We start from the raw sequence: 21,817 nt of genomic DNA, 5'->3' as shown, positions 1-21,817 counted from the left end.
TGAGTGATGAAAAAAAAATTGACATTTGTAATTTGTTTGTTATTGTGGGCTTGTTGATTGGGTTAATACTGTTTATCTACTTTTTAATTGTGTTTGAATGTATTTTAAATTGTACTTAAAAAATGTTATTTAATTTGTAAATTAATTTGGTTGGTTACATTTTTATTTTTTTTGTTTATAGGAGTATGGAATATAAAATATTACTCTTTATACCTTAATTATCCCGTCATAATCAAACAGTATCTAATATGATTTCTTTAGTCATGAATATTGGTAGTGATAAAGTTGGAGGTGATCTTAACTAGTTTAAGTTTGGTTATGGGCTGAGAGCTTTAGCCCTTATTCTTCATTATGAAAGCTAATAGGATAATTGTAGTGCTATTTTTTTAGTAAAAGGAGTCGTTCAATATCATTTTTGATATTGGTTATAATCACTACATACTACAACAACTGACATCTCTTAAAAATAAAACAAAATAAATTATGTGACAATTTTTTATATGTGAAATAATATAGAGACTATGAAATTTCTTTATTTAAAAAAAATCATATTTTAACAAAAATAGCGCGCATTCCCTTCCCACCAAACCCTACCTACCTCCTTCTACCTTCTACCTTCTACCTTCTACCTTCTACCTTCTACCTTCTACCTTCTACCTTCTACCTTCTATCATTCCCCTTCCCACCAAATATTAAAATTAAATAATATTACATTTTAATTTATAAGATATTAAATTTCAGTTTTAATAACATTACATCTTAATTTATAAGACATTACAATTCAGTTTATAAAACATTACATTTCAATTTAATTAAAATACATTATATTTTAGTTTAAAATACATTACAGTTCAATTTAAAAAAAAAACGTTACATTTCAGTTTTAAAAAACGTTACCGTTCAGTTTAAATAACATTACATCTTAGTTTATAAGACATTACATTTCGGTTTTAATAACATTACATTTAAGTTTATAAGACATTACATCAGTTTAAATAACATTACATTTTAGTTTATAAGACACTATATTTCAGTTTTAATAACATTGTATTTCAGTTGATAAAACATTACAATCCAGTTTATACAACTTTATATTTCAATTTAAAACACATTACATTTCAGTTTAAAACATATTACAGTTCAGTTTTATAAAACGTTATACTTCAATTTAAATAACATAAATTTTATTTTATAAGACATTACATTTCAGTTTTAATAACATTAAATTTTAGTTTATAAAACATTACATTTCAGTTTTAATAACATTATATTTCATTTATAAGACATTATAGTACAGTTCAATTTATAAAACTGGACATTTCAGTTTAAAACACATTTATAACCCCCAGGAAGTTGTTCCCCCCTCCGCAGCTTAACACGTGTTTGGACGACACATGGCAATACGGGGACGCCTGAGGTGACTCAAAATTTGATGCGTTTCAACCTTGTTTTGCGTGTCAAACATCTTTTAAAATGAAACATTTAGTTTTTAAAAAGATTTTGATAAAAATCTGGGAGCTTTTAGAAATTAATTATGTAAAAATAATTAATTCTTAATTAAATTTTAATAATCTAGGAATCAAATAATAATTTGATTAAAATCCAGTTTAAATTAATTAAACAAAACTAATTTAAAAGATTATTCATTTGAAAACATAGTCGCCAAGTGATTTTAGAAAAATCGATAAAAGGGTACGTGTACAAACGTACTTTAAACCAGAGTTTCTATTTGGGATTCGGTTTTTAGTTACGCTTAGGAAAAGACTTTCGCATTATGTCCTCCGCGTCTGCCTAAGAACGATTTTATTTTTTTTTTAAAAAGTCTGGCTATTACAAAATTTGTTTATAACATTTATTATTCAATTAGTAGTCCGGAGGTCCTAAACAATGGTAGGTTTAGATTGCGTGAATAATTATACAAAATTATTTAAAAGGGCGTACATGCGATTGCGTTGATATAAAACTGAGTAAAAATCCTGAAAAATATTTGAAAAGTGTTAGAATTTAAAAATAAATTCAAACAGGGCCTTAGCCAAAATATTGGTTTAGGAAATATCCCGAAAATATTTAAATATCATTTTGACCTTTTGGGATTATTTGAAAATGGATTTGGGTTCCAAAATTACAAAAATAATTTTGGATTTTGAAAAGTAGAACTAAACAAGCCTTAGGACAGGTTCTAGGGTTTGGGTATGGTTTGGTCGATTTGGGCTCGGACAAGCTCGGTCTAGACTGGGGTGGTATAGATTAGGGTTCGAGAGCTTGGGTCCTTGGATCTAGAGGGCTCGGTCCTGGGTTCGGGAGGCTCAATCCTAAACTCGGATAGCTCAATCCTAGGCCTAAGAGGCTTAGTCCCAGGTCAAGTTTGTCGGTCTGATACTCCGGTCCTAGGGTTAAGAGGTTCTTGGTCCTAGGTTAAGAGGAGACTCGGTCCTATGTTATAAAAATTGGTCCTAGGCTAAACGAAATGCTAAGTCCTAGGCTAGAGAACTCGGTCAGGTTTCTCGGTCCTAGCTCAAGAACACTAGTCCTAATTCTCAGTCCTTACTCAAGAACATCGGTCCTAGGTCAGAAAATTTGGTTTGGGCTCCTCAGCCTAGGTCAATTTTGATTCTCGGTCATATTCATTGGTCCCGATCCTACAAGACTTGGTCGTTAGGGACCGATTGTTCTTGAATTGGTCAAGAATTGCAGGTGCTCTAACTTTTAATACATATCATGGAATTATGATCTGTAAGTTGCAGTTAACTCATATGAATATGGAGAATAAAAGTCATAACTCTAATCACGATCAATCAATCTCTACAAAGATCAATTTTTAAAAACTATTTTTAGGTTAAAATTTGGGATCTTTTGAATTAGGCCATTTCAAAGCCTAATTCTTGTTCCATTAACTTTGAAATGATGAATATAGTTGAACACAACCAAAACAAGAACATCATTCAAGTTCTGTAACAACTTTTGAAATTGAAATCCAATTTTTTTTTTAAAAAAATTTCAGTTTGATCAAACATGATCGGGATGATGTTATAATGATCTGGAAATCATCCTAACATGTTTAACAAGTATTTGAATAAAAAAATTCAAGATTATAGCTTAAGAACATGAGTTTTACAAAATCCAGATTTTCAATTCAAATTTTTGTTTTTAGTTTAAGATTGATTTGATCAAAACTATTTCAATAGAAAATTCATACAACATATAAGGAATGATTCTAAACAAAGAAATCCCATAATTAAACCCTATAATAGATCAAATCGATCAAACTTGGAAAAATTTAATTTTCAATTACAAATTGAAATTCAACAGATCTGAAAGCGTACCAACAACTGGAGAACACTCCTATGATTTATTAGAAGCTTTTCCAAAGCCTGGATCAAAGTTGTGATCACTGAAGAAGATTTTCAAAAAAAAACTTTCTTGGCCGGATTCTTAAATCTTTGATTTAGGCTGTAAGATGTATTGTTTTTTGATGATTTGGTAAAAGGATAGTTGGAGAGTATTTATACCCTAGCTAGGTCGGTTATGAAGGAGTAATTCGACTTCAATTTAATGATCGAAGTTCTTATCCCTAATTCTATCCTTGATCGTGCAAGCCTAGATTTAGGGAAAGGTGGTGATCATATGTAAAGGGTTAATGATGGCGAGGATAAGGCGAGTACGTGGGATGAAAAATGAAGGGATAAAGTGGATAAATGATGGAGTTATCCCTTCTGGAAGATCGCCGGAGTTTGTCGTGGCCTACTGCAATTCGCGAAGAAGACGAACAAAACACGTCGTTTTGCCTTAGCAAAACGCGTCATTGTGTTTTGTTCGCCTTTCATTGGCGCTCGGGCGTTCCGTTAGCATATTGGCTAACGGATGTCTTCCGCTCTACTGTGGTCCAAGCGCGCGCATGCTTCTACTACAAAGGGGTGCGTGACTGATTCCTGAGCGCTGGATGAAAATTCAGCGTTGATCCGATGACTGATACCCTGGCTATAACAATTAAACATAATTTTGACTACACCCGATTATCAGTTTTCATTTTTAATAAAAGTTTTGTTTAAAATCGAATTTGAATCCATTTCTTATATTTTTCTTCACCAAAAATTTCAAAAAAAATTATTTTTAGAAACTTAATAAAAATTATGTTCATTATTTTTATTTTTGGGTATTGTGGGATATTTATTTAATTGTTTTAAGACATAAATTATACATAATTAATGTTTAAAATCCTAATTAAATCATTTCAACCCCTTCTTGGGTATAATTTGGGTAAAATAAATATAATATTTTAACCTCAAATTATTTTGAATTTTTATTTATTTTTCTTAATTAAAGTTTAATTACTACAATAATTAATCTTAAACCCTTTTTGGGTTATTTTGAATATAAAAATTTTAAATATTATTTTAAAATTTTAAATTGGAGTATGTAAAATTTCCATGCTTACAACATTACAGTTTAGTTTTAAAAAATATTATTATTTAGTTTAAATAACATTATATTTCAGTTTTAATAACATTACATTTCAATTTATAAGACATTAAATTTTAATTTACAACAATAATGGAATGATCCAGTCTCTACTAAATTTTCCTTTACATCACTTTTATCTTCTCAACTTTCTCATGTAGCCGATAAATTATTTCCAGAAGAGATAACATTCAATGAAGATAGTAGTTGTATTATGATGTAATATATTTGGATATTTGTAAACTATTATAAATACTACATTTCAATTTATAAAACATTACATTTCAGTTTATAAGACAGTATAGTTCAGTTTATAAAATTTTTAATTTCAGTTTAAAAAATAATACATTTCAATTTAAAATACATTTAAGTTCAGTTTTAAAAAAACGTTACAGTTCAATTTAAATAATATTACATTTCAATTTATGAGACATTACATTTCAATTTATGAGACATTACATTTCAGTTTTAATAACATTACATTTAAATTTATAAGACAATAAATTTCAATTTATAAGACATTGTATTTCAGTTTTAATAACATTATATTTCAATTTATAATCAATTTATAAGACATTATAGTTCAGTTTATACAACTTTGTATTTCAGTTTAAAAAACATTACATTTTAATTTAAAATACATTAAAGTTAAGTTTTATAAAACGTTACCGTTCAATTTAAATAACATTACATTTTAGTTTATAAAACATTACCGTTCAATTCAAATAACATTACATTTCAGTTTTAATAACATTAAATTTTAGTTTATAAAACATTATATTTCAATTTAAATAACGTTACATTTCAGTTTTAATAACATTATATTTCAGTTTATAAATCATTACAATTCTATTTATAAAACTTTACATTTAGTTTAAAAACATTACATTTTAGTTTTAAAAAATGTTACAGTTCAGTTTAAATAACATTACATTTCAGTTTTAATAACATTATATTTCACTTTACAACAATAATGGAATGATCTAGTCTCGACTTAACTTTCATTCACATTACCTTTTCCTTCCCAACTTTCTCATGTAACCGGTAAATTATTTCCAAAGATAATAAATGTAGTAACAACATTCAACGAATATAGTAGTTGTATGAACATGTTGTATGTTGTAATATATTTTAATATTTGTAAACTGTTATAAATACTACATTTCAGTTTATAAAATATTACATTTCAGTTTATAAGACTTTATATTTTAATTTAAAAAACATTACATTTCAGTTTATAAGACATTATAGTTTAGTTTATAAAACTTTACATTTAAGTTTAAAAAATATTACAATTTAGTTTAAAACACATTATAATTCAGTTTTAAAAAAACGTTACAGTTCAATTTAAATCACGTTACATTTTAGTTTATAAGACATTACATTTCAATTTTAATAACATTACATTTTAATTTATAAGACATCACATAAGAGTTTATAACACATTTCAGTTTTAATAACATTACAATTAAATTTAAAAAATATTACATTTCAGTTTATAAAACATTAAATTCAATTTAAAAATATTACATTTCAGTTTTAAACACGTTATATTTTAGTTTTTAAAAAATATTATATTTCAGTTTTAATAACATTACATTATAGTTTATAAAATATTATAATTCAATTTATAAAATTTTACATTTCAATTTAAAAATTATTAAATTTCAGTTTAAATAATATTATAAAATTGAATTGAAATCTAATGTTATTAAAATTGAAATATAATGTCTTAATGTTTTCATAATTATATTGTAATGTAATATAGTTTAAGAAACTTTGTTGCAAAACATTTCTAAACCATTCTCTTCACTATTTAACATTTCTCTTCACCGTCTAACATTTCTAACATTTATAGTATTCAAAACTTTTCTAACATTTGCAGTATTCAAAACATTTCATTTGTTACCTTTCAATATGGTTAGACAACTTCCTCTTATTCACTTTGTTCTTATTCTTCTTCGGTTCGTTATTCTTCGATGCATCAAAGATCACCATTTGTTTATTTGATTCCTAAACATCACATAAAGTCACACATTACACACATACTCAATACACGAATGTCTCAAGTAGTTGAGAATGAACAACATTTCTTACCATTTAGAGGTTGAAGAACGTAAAACGTCGAACAAAACGTAAAACGCCGAACGGAGATTGAAGGTTAGAAATCGGAGGCAACGAGAAGGGTGCTAGGGTTTGAATGTTTATACTTATAATATGTTTTAAAGAGCCACACACAAGTCGAACGAAGAACGAAAATCACAAGTGGAGAAAGGGAATGGGAAAAGGAAGATGAAAAAGAATAGGTGCACGTTAAAATTTGATTTTTTTAAATAAAGAAATTTCCATTGTGATATGCCACATGGGGAGTTGCTCCTAGGGATGGCAACGAGTACCATACCCGCCGATTAGTGAAGTACCCAAACTCGATTTTCATTTTACTATCCGACCATGAACCCAACGAATATCTCTACTTCTACCCTCATTCCCAATTCATCGGATACTCGATCCCCGGTGGGTACCTATTTAGGGGTGTTCAATATTTGAATTGAACCGAATATCCGACCGAATTCGAATTCACCAAATTCAAATAAACCGAATTCGAATTTCATTTTCGGTTTTTGAATCGAATTTCAAACCAATTCAAATTCAAATACGATTTTTTAGTTGGAGTTTCAACTCGAAAACTGAATTCATTTTTTATTATTTATTTTATAATTTATTATATATAATATATAATATACAATTTATTATATATAATTATTTATTATATATAATATAAAATAAGTTATTTATTTTATTATATATTATATCATTTATTATATATAATATATAATGATTTATTTATTTTATTATATAATAAATCATCTTTATTCTGTAACCCTAATTTTTAAGCCGCCAACCTTATCTGTATTCTCTAAACCTAATTTTTGCCCACCTCATATATATAATATATATATATTTTAAACCTATTTTTTTTATTCACTAACCTAATCAAATAATCTCTTTAGTCTCTATTCTTTAACCTAATCTCTAGCCGTCACCTCCCTCTTTCATCTCCATTCTAATATGAAATTAACCTAATATCTAGCCGTCACCTCCCTCTTTCATCTCCATTCTAATATGAAATTAACCTAATCTCTAGCCGTCACCTCTCTCTTCCATCTCCATTCTCATATAAAATTTTATATTAACATAATCTTTAATTGTCACCCTCCTTTTTTATCTCATCTCCATTCTCATATGAAATTAACTTAATCTCTAGGCATCACTTCCCTCTTTCATCTCCATTCTCATATGAAATTAACTTAATCTCTAGCCGTCATCTCTCTCTTTCGTCTCCATTCTCATATGAAATTAACACAATCTCTAGCCACCTCCTTCTTTCATCTCAATTCTTATATGAAATTAGTCGTCACATCCCTCTTTCATTTTCATTCTCATATGAAGAATTATGAGAGAAAAAATATTTTGTTATTAAAATGAAAGTTGGAGATTAAAATTTATATAAAAATACTTTTTTTGGGGAATATAAAAAATTTAAAGTTAAAGTGTAGGGTATTTATGACGATATTTAGAGTGGAGGGTGGATAACCAAATTAAATGATATATTTATGATGAAGTATTTGAAAAGTCACTCATTAAACTTTAATAATATAATAAAAATTAATATTAATATAGTTGGGATTGGATTTAGGTTTCACACACTCTCCAACCCCAATCGAGTACATTTTATCTTTCTTGTGCTCTACCCCAATCTCAAACCCGATATAAAATATCCGAACTCAACTATCGAAACATACTCAACTATTGAATTCCATTAGTATCAAAAATACGGATACCAATTGTCATTCATAATCGCTTCCCGTGTCACTTCTCTTTTTATATTTAGGTCGTCTCATAAGTGTCATGACATCATCGTGGATTTAAAAAATAAAAAATTCAAAATCCCTAAATTAAATAAGAGACCCACCACCTCTTCTTTCTTTATTTATCTGTGGGCGTGACTACTTTATTTACTCTTCTTTCCGCATTCACCGGCGAACCATTTCGCCGCCGACGGGAGTTTATAAACTGAAATTCAAATCAAAATCTGAGCAAATGATCTCAGAAAACATACTAATTCCGGCTTCAGTTAGCAAAGGGAACAACCAACTCTCTGTTCCACCAGGCTTTGCATCTTTAACAGCATTCACTTTAAGAAAAAGAAGGGTAGAGAGCAAGCAAGAGACCTGTAACTTCTCACATTTCAATGGAAATGGATCTGCAACAGAGCCCTTGCAAGTCTATTCATCTCTTGGCATGGATGAACCAGAATTTAATATGTTTCTCAATCGCAGACCATGGTTATTGTCTGACCGGTCCACACAAAACCCTGGGGAGCTCAACATTAAGCAGCTTGATATGGTAATTCCTCCCCCCTTTTAGTTTTTAATAAGAAAGTTACTATTAGGGTAATTGATTTGTTTACTCATCATAGATCTAGTTGCATGCCTACTTGATTCAGCTGTGAGCAATGATTTGTATGATCTCATTTCAAATCAAGTCTAGATTTTTTGAATCAACTACATAGATTGATAAGAACATTACTGAATTTGCATTCTTCTAACTTCATTTCTTGTCTTTTAGGATGCATTCTTTGTATTCATATATACTCTTGATTCTTCTTGACTACTCTACAAATCATTGCACAGGTAACAACAAGTTGGCATCCAGGAGATGTGCACATTACTGAGCTTGAAGAAGTGCCTGTATTTCGTCCGACTGAAGAGGTGTCGTGTAAGTATACTTGCAATATATAATTATTTTGGATTAAATGTGAATTTTTCTCTCAGGAATTCAAAGATATGATCAAGTACATTTCTAGTGTATATCCTCAAGCAAAGAAATACGGAATCTGTCGCGTTGTTCCTCCATCGTCTTGGCAACCGCCTTGCCTTCTCAAAGACAAAAATAAATGGGAAAGTTCTACATTTAAGACACATGCTCAACGTATTCATGAGCTATGGAGTCATCCACATGCAAAGAGAAAAATGAGTCCCACACCTGAAAAGAATGATGAGAAACGTAGGAAAGGTCTGGGAATGATTATTGCAGCTGAACATGTTGAAGATTCTAACACAAACTCTGAATGTGAGTTTACTTTGGAAACTTTCAAGAGGTATGCAGACGAATTCAAGAATCGATACTTTTCCAGCTTACGAAAAACATACGATAAAGATGGTTTGGTTTCTGTCAAAGAACACTTGGAACCCACTTTAGAGAGCATCGAGAGAGAGTATAACCGAATCATTGAGAATCCAAGTGAAGAAATAGAGGTAAGTTTGAAAAGAACCACGATGCTTGAGATGTACCAAATTTGCAGGCTTATATCATTATGATTTTACATGTAGGTGCTGTATGGTGCTGATATCGATACTAGGGTTTTCGGAAGTGGATTTCCTAACCCCGGGTATCCTGAATATATAGAATCAGATTGGAATTTGAATAATGTTCCCAAGTTACCTGGTTCTATTCTTGCTTTTGGAAGCATTGAAAATTCAAGTATCTTAACCCCTAAACTCTGCATGGGAATGTGCTTTTCATCAGTTTGTTGGGTGAGCTATGAATTATTTCTCTTTAACAATGCAATTTTAGTTCATCCAATTTTTTTATCCCTAACTGATAATGTAGTTCTTGAAAAAAAAAAAAGAATGTTGCAGAACACCACCTATATGCCATGTCTTACATGCATCTAGGTTCTCCCAGAATATGGTATGGCTGCTCAGGAATACATTCCCTTAAGTTTGAATCTGCTTTGAAGAAGAATTCATTCAATTTGCAACTAGAGAATTTAGAGTCATTCCACAAACAGGTGAGTTTTCAAATCTATCTTGTAGTTTTTTCACGGCTGAAAGTAAGAGGAGGCAAGTTTTAAGATAAACCTGAGCATCTATTTGATCACACGTTTTTTTGGGGGGTCATTATCCGGGTGTTCCCAATGTTCCCAAGTAAAAAAAGGAAATAAATTTATTTTGTGAAATGTTATAAAGACCTTTGTTTTACTCCTTATCATCCAACCTAAGTAAAAAAGGGAAATAAATTTATATTGTGAAATGTTATAAAGACCTTTGTTTTACTCCTTATCATCCAACCCAATAATCAATATATAGGTTAGATTTGATACTTTTGTATCCAATTGATAAAATATACAATGTATACTTTTGCTTGAAAATAAGAACTGAACATGTTAAGCATCTCATTAGAAGCAGTAAATCTTCTTTTCATTATTAATTCAAGGATTTTCTTTTCGCAATATATATATATAAAGGTAAGAATCCAAGTATAAAAAGTGGATTAAAAAGTAGCCAAAATTATTTATACCAAACGAACTTTTGTGTAAAACATTCACACTTTTACGATCTTCCAATGTGATTGTGATTGTGTTGGTAAGTATCAATTGAAATAGACTTAATGTTTATCATCAATCAAATCCTTTCATTGACAAATATAATTATGCTCTACCATGAGAGCTTGCATATTTGTCTATCCGCTTTTCTGCTGAATGAGCTTTGTATATTGACAATTTGGTGCAGGCAATTCAAATTCCTCCCTCAATGTTGAAGTCGGAGGGTATTCCTGTATATCGATGCGTGCAGAATCCTGGGGAATTTGTGTTTATCCTTCCAGGCTCTTACCATGCGAGCTTTGATTGTGGTTTCAATTGCTCAGAGAAAGCTTATTTTGCCCCCATTGACTGGATACTTCATGGACTGAATGCTGCAGAAGTTTATCATGACCAAAGGAGGAAGACAATGATATCCTTTGATAAGCTTCTAATGAGTGTGGCTTCCGAAGCTGTTAGAGCAACTTGGTCGAGCTTATTAATGGGAAAGAATTCTGAAGAAAATAGGAGGTGGATGTCCTTTTGCAAAAAAGATGGGATCTTGACAAAAGCACTTAAAGTAAGTTCCATTTTCCCCTGTTTATCAATATACCTATTTGCGATTATTGATAGTTCTAATTTGAAATTGACAAAGAAACACACTTTTGTATCTGGATCTGGTTGGGAAACTATTAATGAAATCGCTATACCTTATAAGTTCTAACACATCCTGTCGAAAATTTCAATCATATAGAAAAACAAGATTACCATAACCACATACATAAAAAGAAATCAAAATGACATGAGAATAGTGAAATAAGAATCCATCCTTGAGCAAACCCTAGAGGGTAGTTTAGTATTTTGGTCGATAATTTGAATGATGTGATTGATGAGTAGGTTATTGATTGGATATTAGGTTATTTAAAATTAATCTCAAATAACTCACATCAAACAAGGCTTAATACTTCGTTTGGAAACACTAATTGTTTCTGTAACTAAGAAACACTTTGGAAATTAAATTTAGTTATAGACATTCAAAAATGTATTTCTGTTCGTGTATTGGAAAGTGTTTCCCAAATCGGTGATGGAATAGTTCTTTAGGATTGGACTAAAAGAATTTGTATTGAAGAGCTTTTACAAACTGTCCAAATTTCATGGTAATTGGCTGGTTGTTAGAATTTGCTCCATAAATGAATGGGCATTTGTCCTTGCTTCCATGGGTTACGAATTATCTCTAAGTCCCTTCTTCGTGGTCGGTGCAGTCTCGTGTTCGGCTGGAAATTGCAATGCGGGATCATCTCTGCAACAAATCGAAGTCCCTAAATATGAAGGACTACTTTGAAGCTGGCACCACCCAGAAAAGCCAGTGCTCGATCTGTTCTTACGATTTACACTTTTCTGCAGTTGTTTGTTCGTCGTGTTCTCCTTCACCTGATGATAACAACAGTAAATATGCTTGCTTAAGACATGCAAAGCAACTCTGTTCGTGCCCTTGGAGTGCGAGAATGTTTTTATTTCGCCACTCCATAAAGGAGCTCAACATTCTTGTTGATGCTTTGGAGGTGAAAGTAAGTGCAGTATGCAAGTGGGCTAAAGAAGTATTTGGATTACGATTAACCCGTCTCCAAAGAGATTGATTCATCGTCAACATAGAACTAAGAGAAATTTCAAAAGGACGGAAGAATTGGGTTTTTTCCCATATTCCCGCCATCAATGAAGGTTTGAGAACGAATGCATGAGTTGTTTTTGAAAGGAAATAATGAACCCTGCAGCAGCTATAATGGTTTCTTGACCATTACAAATTGAGTTAGCATGACTCAATCCAGATCCTGTTTTTGAAACATTTCTTAATTCATTTGATTTTATTTGAAAACCAACATTTGTGTCATCGGATGCTGTCTTACTTGTGAGATTACATTCTTTTTAGTTCATTTATTTTACCAGTGAGATATTAGCCTCCGCCCCTTTTCTTGTCTTTTCTTCTTTTGTACCAAAAAATATAACGTTTATTAATTAAAGCTATTATCTTTGAATTAATTTTGTTTGATTAATTATTTTAAAATTAGTTCACAATAATTCAAGCATTAATGACTTTCTCAGTTTATTTATTTTTATCTCAGGATTTCAATTTATTTATACATAAATTGTTTTAGCCTATTTCAAAGATAGAATGTGTCCAAATAAGAAACAGATTTGCAGAATCAATTGTAATAGGGCAAATCCAAACCCTAAATCTAGAAACAAGATTCCAATGGTAAAATTGCTTGAAATAGGGAAAATCCAAACCAGTTCAAAAGTCTAGGAGACACCCTTATTGGGATTATTCAATAATAAGTACGACAAACTTTTCCCATCAATTGGGATAATCAATTGTAATTCACAAGATCTATAATAGACGATGAATCATAACCAACACCTCCAAAAAAAAGTGTTAAGTTTTGAATCAGAGAGGTTTATTCATGACAAGATCTCATAATTAGTTACAAAAATTATAAAGTTGTATATAAATCTATACTCTGTTATGCTCTCAATCATGTGTTTTTTCTTTTGCATGTTTGTTTAGTGCTCCTTAAACAGTGTAAATTTTGATAACCTGATCTATTCGACATCGACAAACCGGGCATTCTCCTTTCTTAGTTTTGATCTCATTTAGACATCCCATACAACCAGCCATATGCCCACAAGGGACACAAGCCCCCTCAACTGCTGCTTCCCAACATATTGAACAACTTGAGGAAGCTGGTGCTGAAGGTCTAGGCCCCTTTTGGGCTAATTCATGCAAATTCAAACCTGTATCTCCATCTGTAGTCTTATTGTCTTCGGCTGGCATGACCCACCCATTATTCAAACCGTGACTCCCATTTTCATCAGGCTTTCCAATCCATTCTCCTTGTTCAGTGTTGTTTGTTTCTTTAATAACTTTGCGGATGCATGGCCTGGTGCCTTCAGGCATACCCCAACTGTTGTACTCTTCTTTAGCTGGCTCATTCATCCAGCCATTGACGGTTGAACCAAAGGAAATGGATTCTTTATCATCCACAAGGGACTGGATTGAAGAATTTAACCCAATTGACAATTCTTCAGCTTGATTTGCAGAGGCGGGAATAATGTCATGCATTGTTGGGACGATTGATTTCTGAAAGTAAAGGAAATTGCATCAAGAAAGCAGAAAATTGTTTCCATTGCTAAAGATCATGGAGCCACAATATTTCTTTTTGAGACAGTTTTCTTTTTCTAGAGCCTGTTTGATGAAAAAATGGGGTTTTTTGAAATTATTTGGGTTAGATACTAAAATACCTTTTTCTATTTGGGGTATTTTAATATTTTAATCGATGAATTAAGTGACTTATAATTGAAAAGATAGATGAGGTAATAAGCTAAGGCTAGCACAGCATTTAAGGTACTTACTATAGGGATCGAACCTAAGACTTAAAGCCTCTTATGGCTTTCGCTTTTGCCAACATTGGACTAATGTTTAAAAGGTTCTTACCTTAGAAAAATAAAACACATTAAACATGGAAACCTAGAGAAAATTTTGATGTTCTACCTGGGGAATTCCTCTACAAGCATTGTATAAGAATTGAATTTGTCTTCCGTCGCCAACAATGGGTGATGCAAACTTGTATCGAGCATCTGGAAGGTAAGGAATGTAACTTATTCATACTTAGAATCGAGTTGACAAATCATTAATGCGACAATAAAGTTGCTGCCTCCAGAATAGTTCAAAAGGAAGCCAAAAATATTTACTTGTGGTGATGTCATGGATTATAAGCATGACCTCTTCTTTGTTGAATTTTGGTTCCTCTATGCTGGCCTTTCGTAAATCAATCACCATATGTGGCTGAGCATCCTGCGATACGAAATGAGCTCCCAATCAAGAAATCGACACAAATATTAGAAGAAAACAAAACTTAAAATACTAAAAAACCTGCAAGCTTGTATAGATAACAAACTCCAATTTGACCGGTTTCGCAGCATTATGAGAACCAAAAGGCACAACAACTCCCCAGCTGCATTTCAATCGAAATCATACTATTGGAACAGTAATGACAAATATGAAGAGCTGGAAATAGAAGTTGATAAAAAATTGTGTATCTAACATCTTTCTTGACATCAATTGAGGAGCCAACACTTTTAGAAAGCCTGGACCATTGAACTCCCTCAGCCAGCCAGAGAAGAAGCATATTTGGTTCTGGAGGAAACAAAAACTGATGATTGTCAAAATATAATCATTATAAGTCTCTCAACTTGTAAAAGAATGAAAGAATCTACAATTTGATATATAAAGCAAAGCAATGTAACCAAAACCAAATCAATAATCACATATACATTCTTTTTCTTCTCAAAATTTCACATGGTAAACTTTAATATTTCTACATATCTAGACCAAATTATAAGCATTACCTCAATAGCATGAACCACATTGCTAAATCCTCTTAATCTTGCAATATCAATTGGGGTTTGACCCTCATCATTCCTCAGTAATGGGTTGGCTGTCAAAAGGTGAAAAGAAATTCTCAATGAAGTAGTATGGAAGATTGGTTTCATGACTAAAGAAGACAGACAGACAGACAGACAGACCAACCTCCACGAGAAAGAAGCAATCTAACTGTTTGTTCCAAACCACGTTTTGCAGCATGATGTAAAGGCGTTCCAGCATGACGCCCTGATCTGTAGGCGTCCACATTTGCGCCAAGATTGATCAAAGTTTCTGCCATGATAAATCCTTGTGGGTACAAAGAGACTGTAATTAAGGGGGTCTTTCCATCTCTATCGACCCACTGTGTCACCATAATTAAGAGATTGCAAAGTTTAAATTTTAACTTAGAACTGAAAAGAGAAACATGGGTTTGCTATATATCAATCGAATTAAGGAACAAATGTCCTTCCTTCCATTTGATTCTGCTAAGAAGAAGAAGAAGAAGATGAAGAATACCTCAAGGCCGGCGCCTTCTGTCCGAAGAGCTTTGACGGCCTGAACGTTTCCTTCAACGGATTTCCGATAGAGCAACTCGTCCTTAGACTGGTGCTGCCCCATCGCAATTGAGCGTTTCGAAACGGAAGTGTGATGGAAATAAGCAAATCGATAATGATTTGGCAATCAAAAACAGCAAATAGCGGCAAAACGCGAGGAAGCTTCGAAGAATGTTGCGATTTTGGATTATGCGTGCGTATGAGTGAGGGAGAAAGATTAGATTTTGCAGTCATTCTCCGTGGACCATCCATCATGTTTATCGCCATGGGATTCTCTGCAAATCTGTCGTCTTTTTTTAGCAGGCCTCATTGGATATTGAGCTTTCAATCTCCCCTGTTTTCTTAATAATAATAATAATTTCATGAAACAAATAATTGATCATAATAATTTTATTCAAACTGAGACATATTATAATAATTATTTTTTTTTTGAATTATGACCATTGGTACCTAATTGATTTAATAATTGAATTATAAATATATATATATATATATATTTAAATACATTTACATTTAATCTTGTTGACAAAAAGAATGTTAACTCACTGTTGTATATAAAATTAGTAAGATTTTGGGTCGAAATTTAACACCTCTCGTTAAATTGGTTAATGTTTGCGTATACTATAAATCGTATACAAAGAAACAACTTAACTAAACTAAGAAGGTTTCTTATACAAGTTTTTGAGACATATTTATCTTTAATTTTGAACTCCCAATTCCAGTGTTATATAATTAAGGTTACATTATTTTTTATAAAATTTAAATTTTATAGACAAAAAAAAATCATTTTGAAACTATTTGTAAACATTATTGTTTCATTATCATGAGTTTAATCATTACACTATTAAATATGATATAATCATTTATGTGATTAATCATCTAGTTCTCATGATGGAGTTTTTAGATTTTCAATTTATTATTCTTTCTATTAATTAAAATGTCTACAATTTTTAATTTAAAAAAATTTATAATAATTCAACTAAACCCTAAACCCATCATTAAAAATAATATATATATATATATATATATATATAATTTAAAATTTAATATATATATATATATATAAATATAATGATGCTTAATTTTTAAAATGTCTGGATTGCCGGGTCGAGAGCTGTGGTTAATTTGAATATATATGTGAGAGTAAATGAAATACTTGAGTCGGATTGTGGGTTGGTTGATCCACCCATAAATTTAAAACAGTTAGGTATGTTATGAACTTACAAACTAACAAAACAAGTACAACACTTAACCAAATATGATTGGGATATGATTTGTCAAGAGATAATAGGTAAGTAACATTTGAAAGTGGTTAAAAAAATATAAATCAAATGTTTGATTGACCAAAGTGTGAGTTCATGATGCTAACTGTTAAAAAATGTGAATCAAATATTTGATAGACTAAAGTGAAAGTGTAAGGTTACGAGATTAGAAATTCATTGGAAAAAAAATATATGATAAGATATGTGAGAAGATGAGATATTTTATCGGAAGTAAATAAAATGTGAAATAAAAGTGTTTTTATTTTTTATTTTAATATATATTATTATTCATGATTAATTTAAAAAAATTAAACATTAAATATATATTATTATAAATTTTATTAAACTTATTTTGTTTATATTTGTATTTGTGTGAATAACAAAGAAATTTTTATCAAAAGTTTTATATAATTTAAACCAAGAATTTATCCAAAAAAAATCATATATTTTATCTAATTTTTTTTATTTAATCCAATTAAAAAAAAAAACACTAATTCCCATGTTATCAATTTTCATGGTTTGAATAAATTGGACAACCTTTATACCATGGTTTGAAAAATACTATTGCAGATATGGTTTTATATTCATTTTCAATGAAAACTGCCAAAATATTCACATTCAGTAGACTTGAAAAAAAAAATTAATAATATTACATAATTACCAAGGACCGAACTGGAAATTTTTGGTTCATTTTCTCGATTGAACTGTTCGGTCGGACCTCGGACCGAATTTTGACCGATTCAAAAGGTTACCGAATTAAATTAAAATTCAGACCGTTCACTGAAGTCTTCCAGATTGAATCACCGATTGGCCTGCATATTTTAAAATATTGCTAATTTGCTAATAAAAATAATCTTTAGGTGAACCCTGTTTAATTGATCATAAAAAGAAATTTCTAAAAAAGAGAATCCATTCCCAAATCATGTATGTACCAAAACCTAAATATTATAAAAAACAATCATGATCATATATGAAGATGAAGTTCCAAAAACAGAGGAGGATTAAAATGAAAAATGATCAAGAAAGAGCATCAGTGATCTTCTCCTTCAAGCTTTCAGCTAAACCAGAAGGAGCACGTATAGTAAACGTATGAACAACCTCACCATTCTCCGTCACAGAAACATCAGAATCATTCGCCGCCACTTGATGTTCTCTAAAAACCCTAATCACCCTTGAAGCAGGATGAGAATCCAAAGCACAATTCACTCTCACAACTGCATCTTCTTCCCTAGCTTGAAAATCAATTTCAGGACCAACACCAACACCACCATTGTTGCTCTGTTTACCTGTTTCCAGATTCATTATCTTCTTCTGCAGATCTGTTATATGGGTAATTGCATCACCCAACAAAGAAGCTTTATCCATTTTCGAAATATTCGGAACAACAGCTCTCAAAGCATAGAATCTCTGATTAAGCTTTTCTCTCCTCTGTCTCTCTGCTTCAACGTGATTCAGCGGTTCATCTCTTCCGTTTGCAGGTTTCCTTCCTCTTTTCCTTGGCTTCCTATCGTCTGGATGGAGTAAAGACGACGATAACTCGTCCTGCCCGTGATCTACTACCCCGGTACCGATCTCCGGCGAGAAAACAGAGTCGTCTTCTACCTTAGGCGAAAAGCTGATCGTGGTCGGAAGTATTGATTTCCCAAGGGTGAGATCTTGTCCGAATATCCTCGGTGAAGCTTTTCCTTGTGCGGCGTGATAAGCTTTGAATTGAGATTTAACCAATTGAATGATACTCTGATCTTCTGGAAATGATCTCATCGAACAACCCAATTCAACGACACCCGATTTGACAGGAACGAAAGCCACGGTCTGAAACTGGGCCATCTTGGCTAAGAATGATCTGGTTTGATAATGTTCTAAACAACCCTTAAGATCAGAAACCCAAATGGGTCGACCAGTATTAAACGATTGAGAAGGAATCGATGGTTTGTCGAATGGAAAACAATAATACATGGAAATCAAATAGAACATCTGCAAATCCGAAACAGAATCAAAACCCAGTACAGATCTATTATTATTATTATTATCTTGTCTTCCTCCCCCTCCACCTCCAAAGCAAATCTGTAACTTCTGAAGAACCTGTCTCCTTCGATGATTCAGATCTCCAATTTCACCTCCTCCGTTGGACGACGAAGAATCTCTACAAATCCCATCTCCCCAAATCAACGCGGAATTGCCAGATTTCGACCTTGAAACTTGCCAGAAAATGGCGTAAGTCCAAGGAGATCCTTCAACAATCTTACCAAGCCTAGGCTGAACACCTAAATCTCCGGCGGCAGGGGATGCAAACTCTAACAAAAGATTAGATGAAGCTGAAGCAGCTAAATACTCGAAACCCTCCATCCCAAGAACAGTTCTTGCCAATCTCTTGTCATCCTCGTTCAAACCAAACTTATCACTCATTTTCAGACAAATTAGCAATCAATTCTTACTCTAGAGAGGTTAACTGGAATTGGGTAACAAATTGCTATGAATATGGAGATGATAGAGAGAGAAAAAATGAAAACTTGGACTTATTGTGTGAAGAAAGAGATAAATAAGAACTCGTGTTCCATGTGATACCAACAATTGCCGTTTCAAGACTGGTTTTTGGTTTGGGCGGCTCACAACATCACATATATCTAATCTCATTAGGGTTTTTTTATTATTTTTTACAAGTGTTTTTTTTTTTTATATATAAAAATAAATTAAATGACTCTTTTAATAAAGCTTGCACTATCTATAACTTTGACAGAATTATATATATATATATTTATTCACTTTTTACCTTTTTTTTATTTACATTAAAGTTTTTTATATTAAATATAAACCTAATTATTTTCACTTTTAATTATTTTATAAATAATTATATACAAAATATTACTTAGAAAAAGTTATTTGATAACATCAAGAAAAAAAATGTGACTCACATCAAGACTAGACATTTATTTCTAGTCACATTTATTTCTTTAAAATTAAATATAAAACTATAACTACTAAATAGTTCAAATGTCAAAGAGTGATTCATGAATGTCATGTTTTTATTTAAGAAAAATTGTGTAGACATAGTAAATGAAATGGGAGACAATTTATTTGTATGAAATACATTTTTTAAACCATTTAATAAATCAGTTAAAGTGAGCAAATACAAAACTGGGTAAAGATCTAGTATCCATCTAGTTTCAATCAATTGTTCGTTTTGTATTATTTTGAAAATAACTTAGATGACTTACCATTTCCTTTTTAAATACCGATAAATTAGATTGTAGCAATACAAAATATGACTTGATGATTGACTTTATAATCTTGAAGTAAATATTGAATCTGAACAAATTTGGTTTAGCCATGAGTGGCATTTCTACACATGTTTTTGTTTATATTGTTTTGTTTTAAAATAGTTAAATTCGAAACTATATCTGATTTGATCGAAAGAAAGAAAACATGGTACCATAGTTTGATTAGATCTGGCACTGAATTATTTTTGAAAAATCAGCATAAAGATTGACGATTTCGGTGAAAGATCATGTAACATAATCCTAGTTAGTCATGTTTTAAAATTATGCATTACCTGTTGAACAATTAAAATATTATCATGAATAACTTTTCTTTAACAAATTGATGGTTCATGTAAGATGAATGTGAAGGCCATTCAAGATTTTTAATATTGGGTAATATTTTATAACTGAAATTGCATAAACAACAGTCCAAAATTTGTAATATTTTATTTTGAAATAAGACTAATATTTGTCAAACATATATAATTGTCCTTTTCTAAGATTGTATAAACAAATGGGCTAATTCATTTTAGACTAGATTTAAGTATTGAATTTGTCCAGAATATTCGATATGTCTCCATTAGATGAAACTAGATGTTAGTAGAAATCATTAAACTAACATAATATATCTCCTGATTTATTAGTTAGTTACTCTTCTGAATTAATGCGACAAATCCTATTAACACTTCTTATTTGATTTCGACAAATTCTATTAAAACTTTTCTTTGAATACTGTTTTGCATGAATCAAATTTAAAACTATATTTGTATAAACCATTAAACTATCTCTATATCTAATGATTCATTAGTCAACTAATTTTCTTAATTTTAAATGACACAAGTCCTATTAACAATTTCTATTGAATACATCAAATTCTATTAAAACTTTTATTTGAATACTGTTTGGCATGATCAAATTTAATACTATGCCAACAAAAATTACCAAACTATTCATATATAGCATTCATTAGTCAACTAGTTTTTTTTTCTTCAATTTTAAATATGACAAATCTTATTAACACTCTTTTTCTTAATGCCACAAATTCTATTAAACTTTTCTTTGAATACTGTTTGCATGATCAAATTTAAAACTACGTAAATAGAATTCATTAAACTAACCATATATCTCATGATTAATTAGTTAACTAGTTTTCTTTCTGAACTTTGAATGCAACAAATCTTATAATACGACAAATTCAATTTACATTTATTTTTTAATACTACTTAGCATAATGCAATTTTAATATGTGGTTTTGAATGAATCATATAAATTTCACTTCATAAATCCATATTTGTTAAGGTTCACGACTCATGTAGTAACCCATATAGTAACATAGACACTAAACTTTAATGGAATCGAATATGGACCAATTGATATATTTAATTAAGATTCCTATAATTTAGTTATTTAAATTTGGTTATTATTAAAACAATGGTTTTATAAATGTACTGATTTTGTTAATTCATTACCTCGGATTTTGAAAAAAATATATATGATTAATG

At 30.7% G+C, this 21,817-nt stretch overlaps 3 protein-coding genes across 3 annotated transcripts; 1 reads left to right on the top strand and 2 right to left on the bottom strand.

Annotated features, from left to right (window-relative positions):
* The first annotated feature begins 8,471 nt into the window (after positions 1–8,471).
* On the top strand, positions 8,472–12,781 carry LOC124930816 (putative lysine-specific demethylase JMJ16). The gene is made up of 7 exons (XM_047471177.1): positions 8,472–8,865; positions 9,153–9,230; positions 9,294–9,776; positions 9,852–10,055; positions 10,151–10,312; positions 11,034–11,402; positions 12,085–12,781. The coding sequence occupies exons 1-7, from the start codon at positions 8,560–8,562 to the stop codon at positions 12,457–12,459; spliced, it is 1,977 nt and encodes a 658-aa protein (XP_047327133.1). The 5' UTR covers positions 8,472–8,559; the 3' UTR covers positions 12,460–12,781.
* A 342-nt stretch (positions 12,782–13,123) lies between these two features.
* On the bottom strand, positions 13,124–16,052 carry LOC124930160 (putative E3 ubiquitin-protein ligase XBAT35). The gene is made up of 8 exons (XM_047470522.1): positions 15,759–16,052; positions 15,408–15,603; positions 15,227–15,315; positions 14,923–15,014; positions 14,751–14,832; positions 14,570–14,672; positions 14,370–14,455; positions 13,124–13,958 (listed from the first exon to the last, which is right to left on the bottom strand). Exons 1-8 carry the CDS (start codon positions 15,858–15,860, stop codon positions 13,392–13,394), a joined length of 1,317 nt encoding a protein of 438 aa, XP_047326478.1. The 5' UTR covers positions 15,861–16,052; the 3' UTR covers positions 13,124–13,391.
* Positions 16,053–17,970: 1,918 nt separating this feature from the next.
* Positions 17,971–19,682, bottom strand: LOC124932416 (transcription factor MTB3). Its single transcript, XM_047473041.1, has one exon. It carries the CDS (start codon positions 19,462–19,464, stop codon positions 18,076–18,078), a length of 1,389 nt encoding a protein of 462 aa, XP_047328997.1. The 5' UTR covers positions 19,465–19,682; the 3' UTR covers positions 17,971–18,075.
* Between the last annotated feature and the right edge of the window lie 2,135 nt (positions 19,683–21,817).

This window comes from Impatiens glandulifera, chromosome 3, assembly GCF_907164915.1.
Source record: "Impatiens glandulifera chromosome 3, dImpGla2.1, whole genome shotgun sequence".
Classification (NCBI taxonomy): domain Eukaryota; kingdom Viridiplantae; phylum Streptophyta; class Magnoliopsida; order Ericales; family Balsaminaceae; genus Impatiens; species Impatiens glandulifera.
This window is presented reverse-complemented; position numbering and strand designations above follow the sequence as displayed.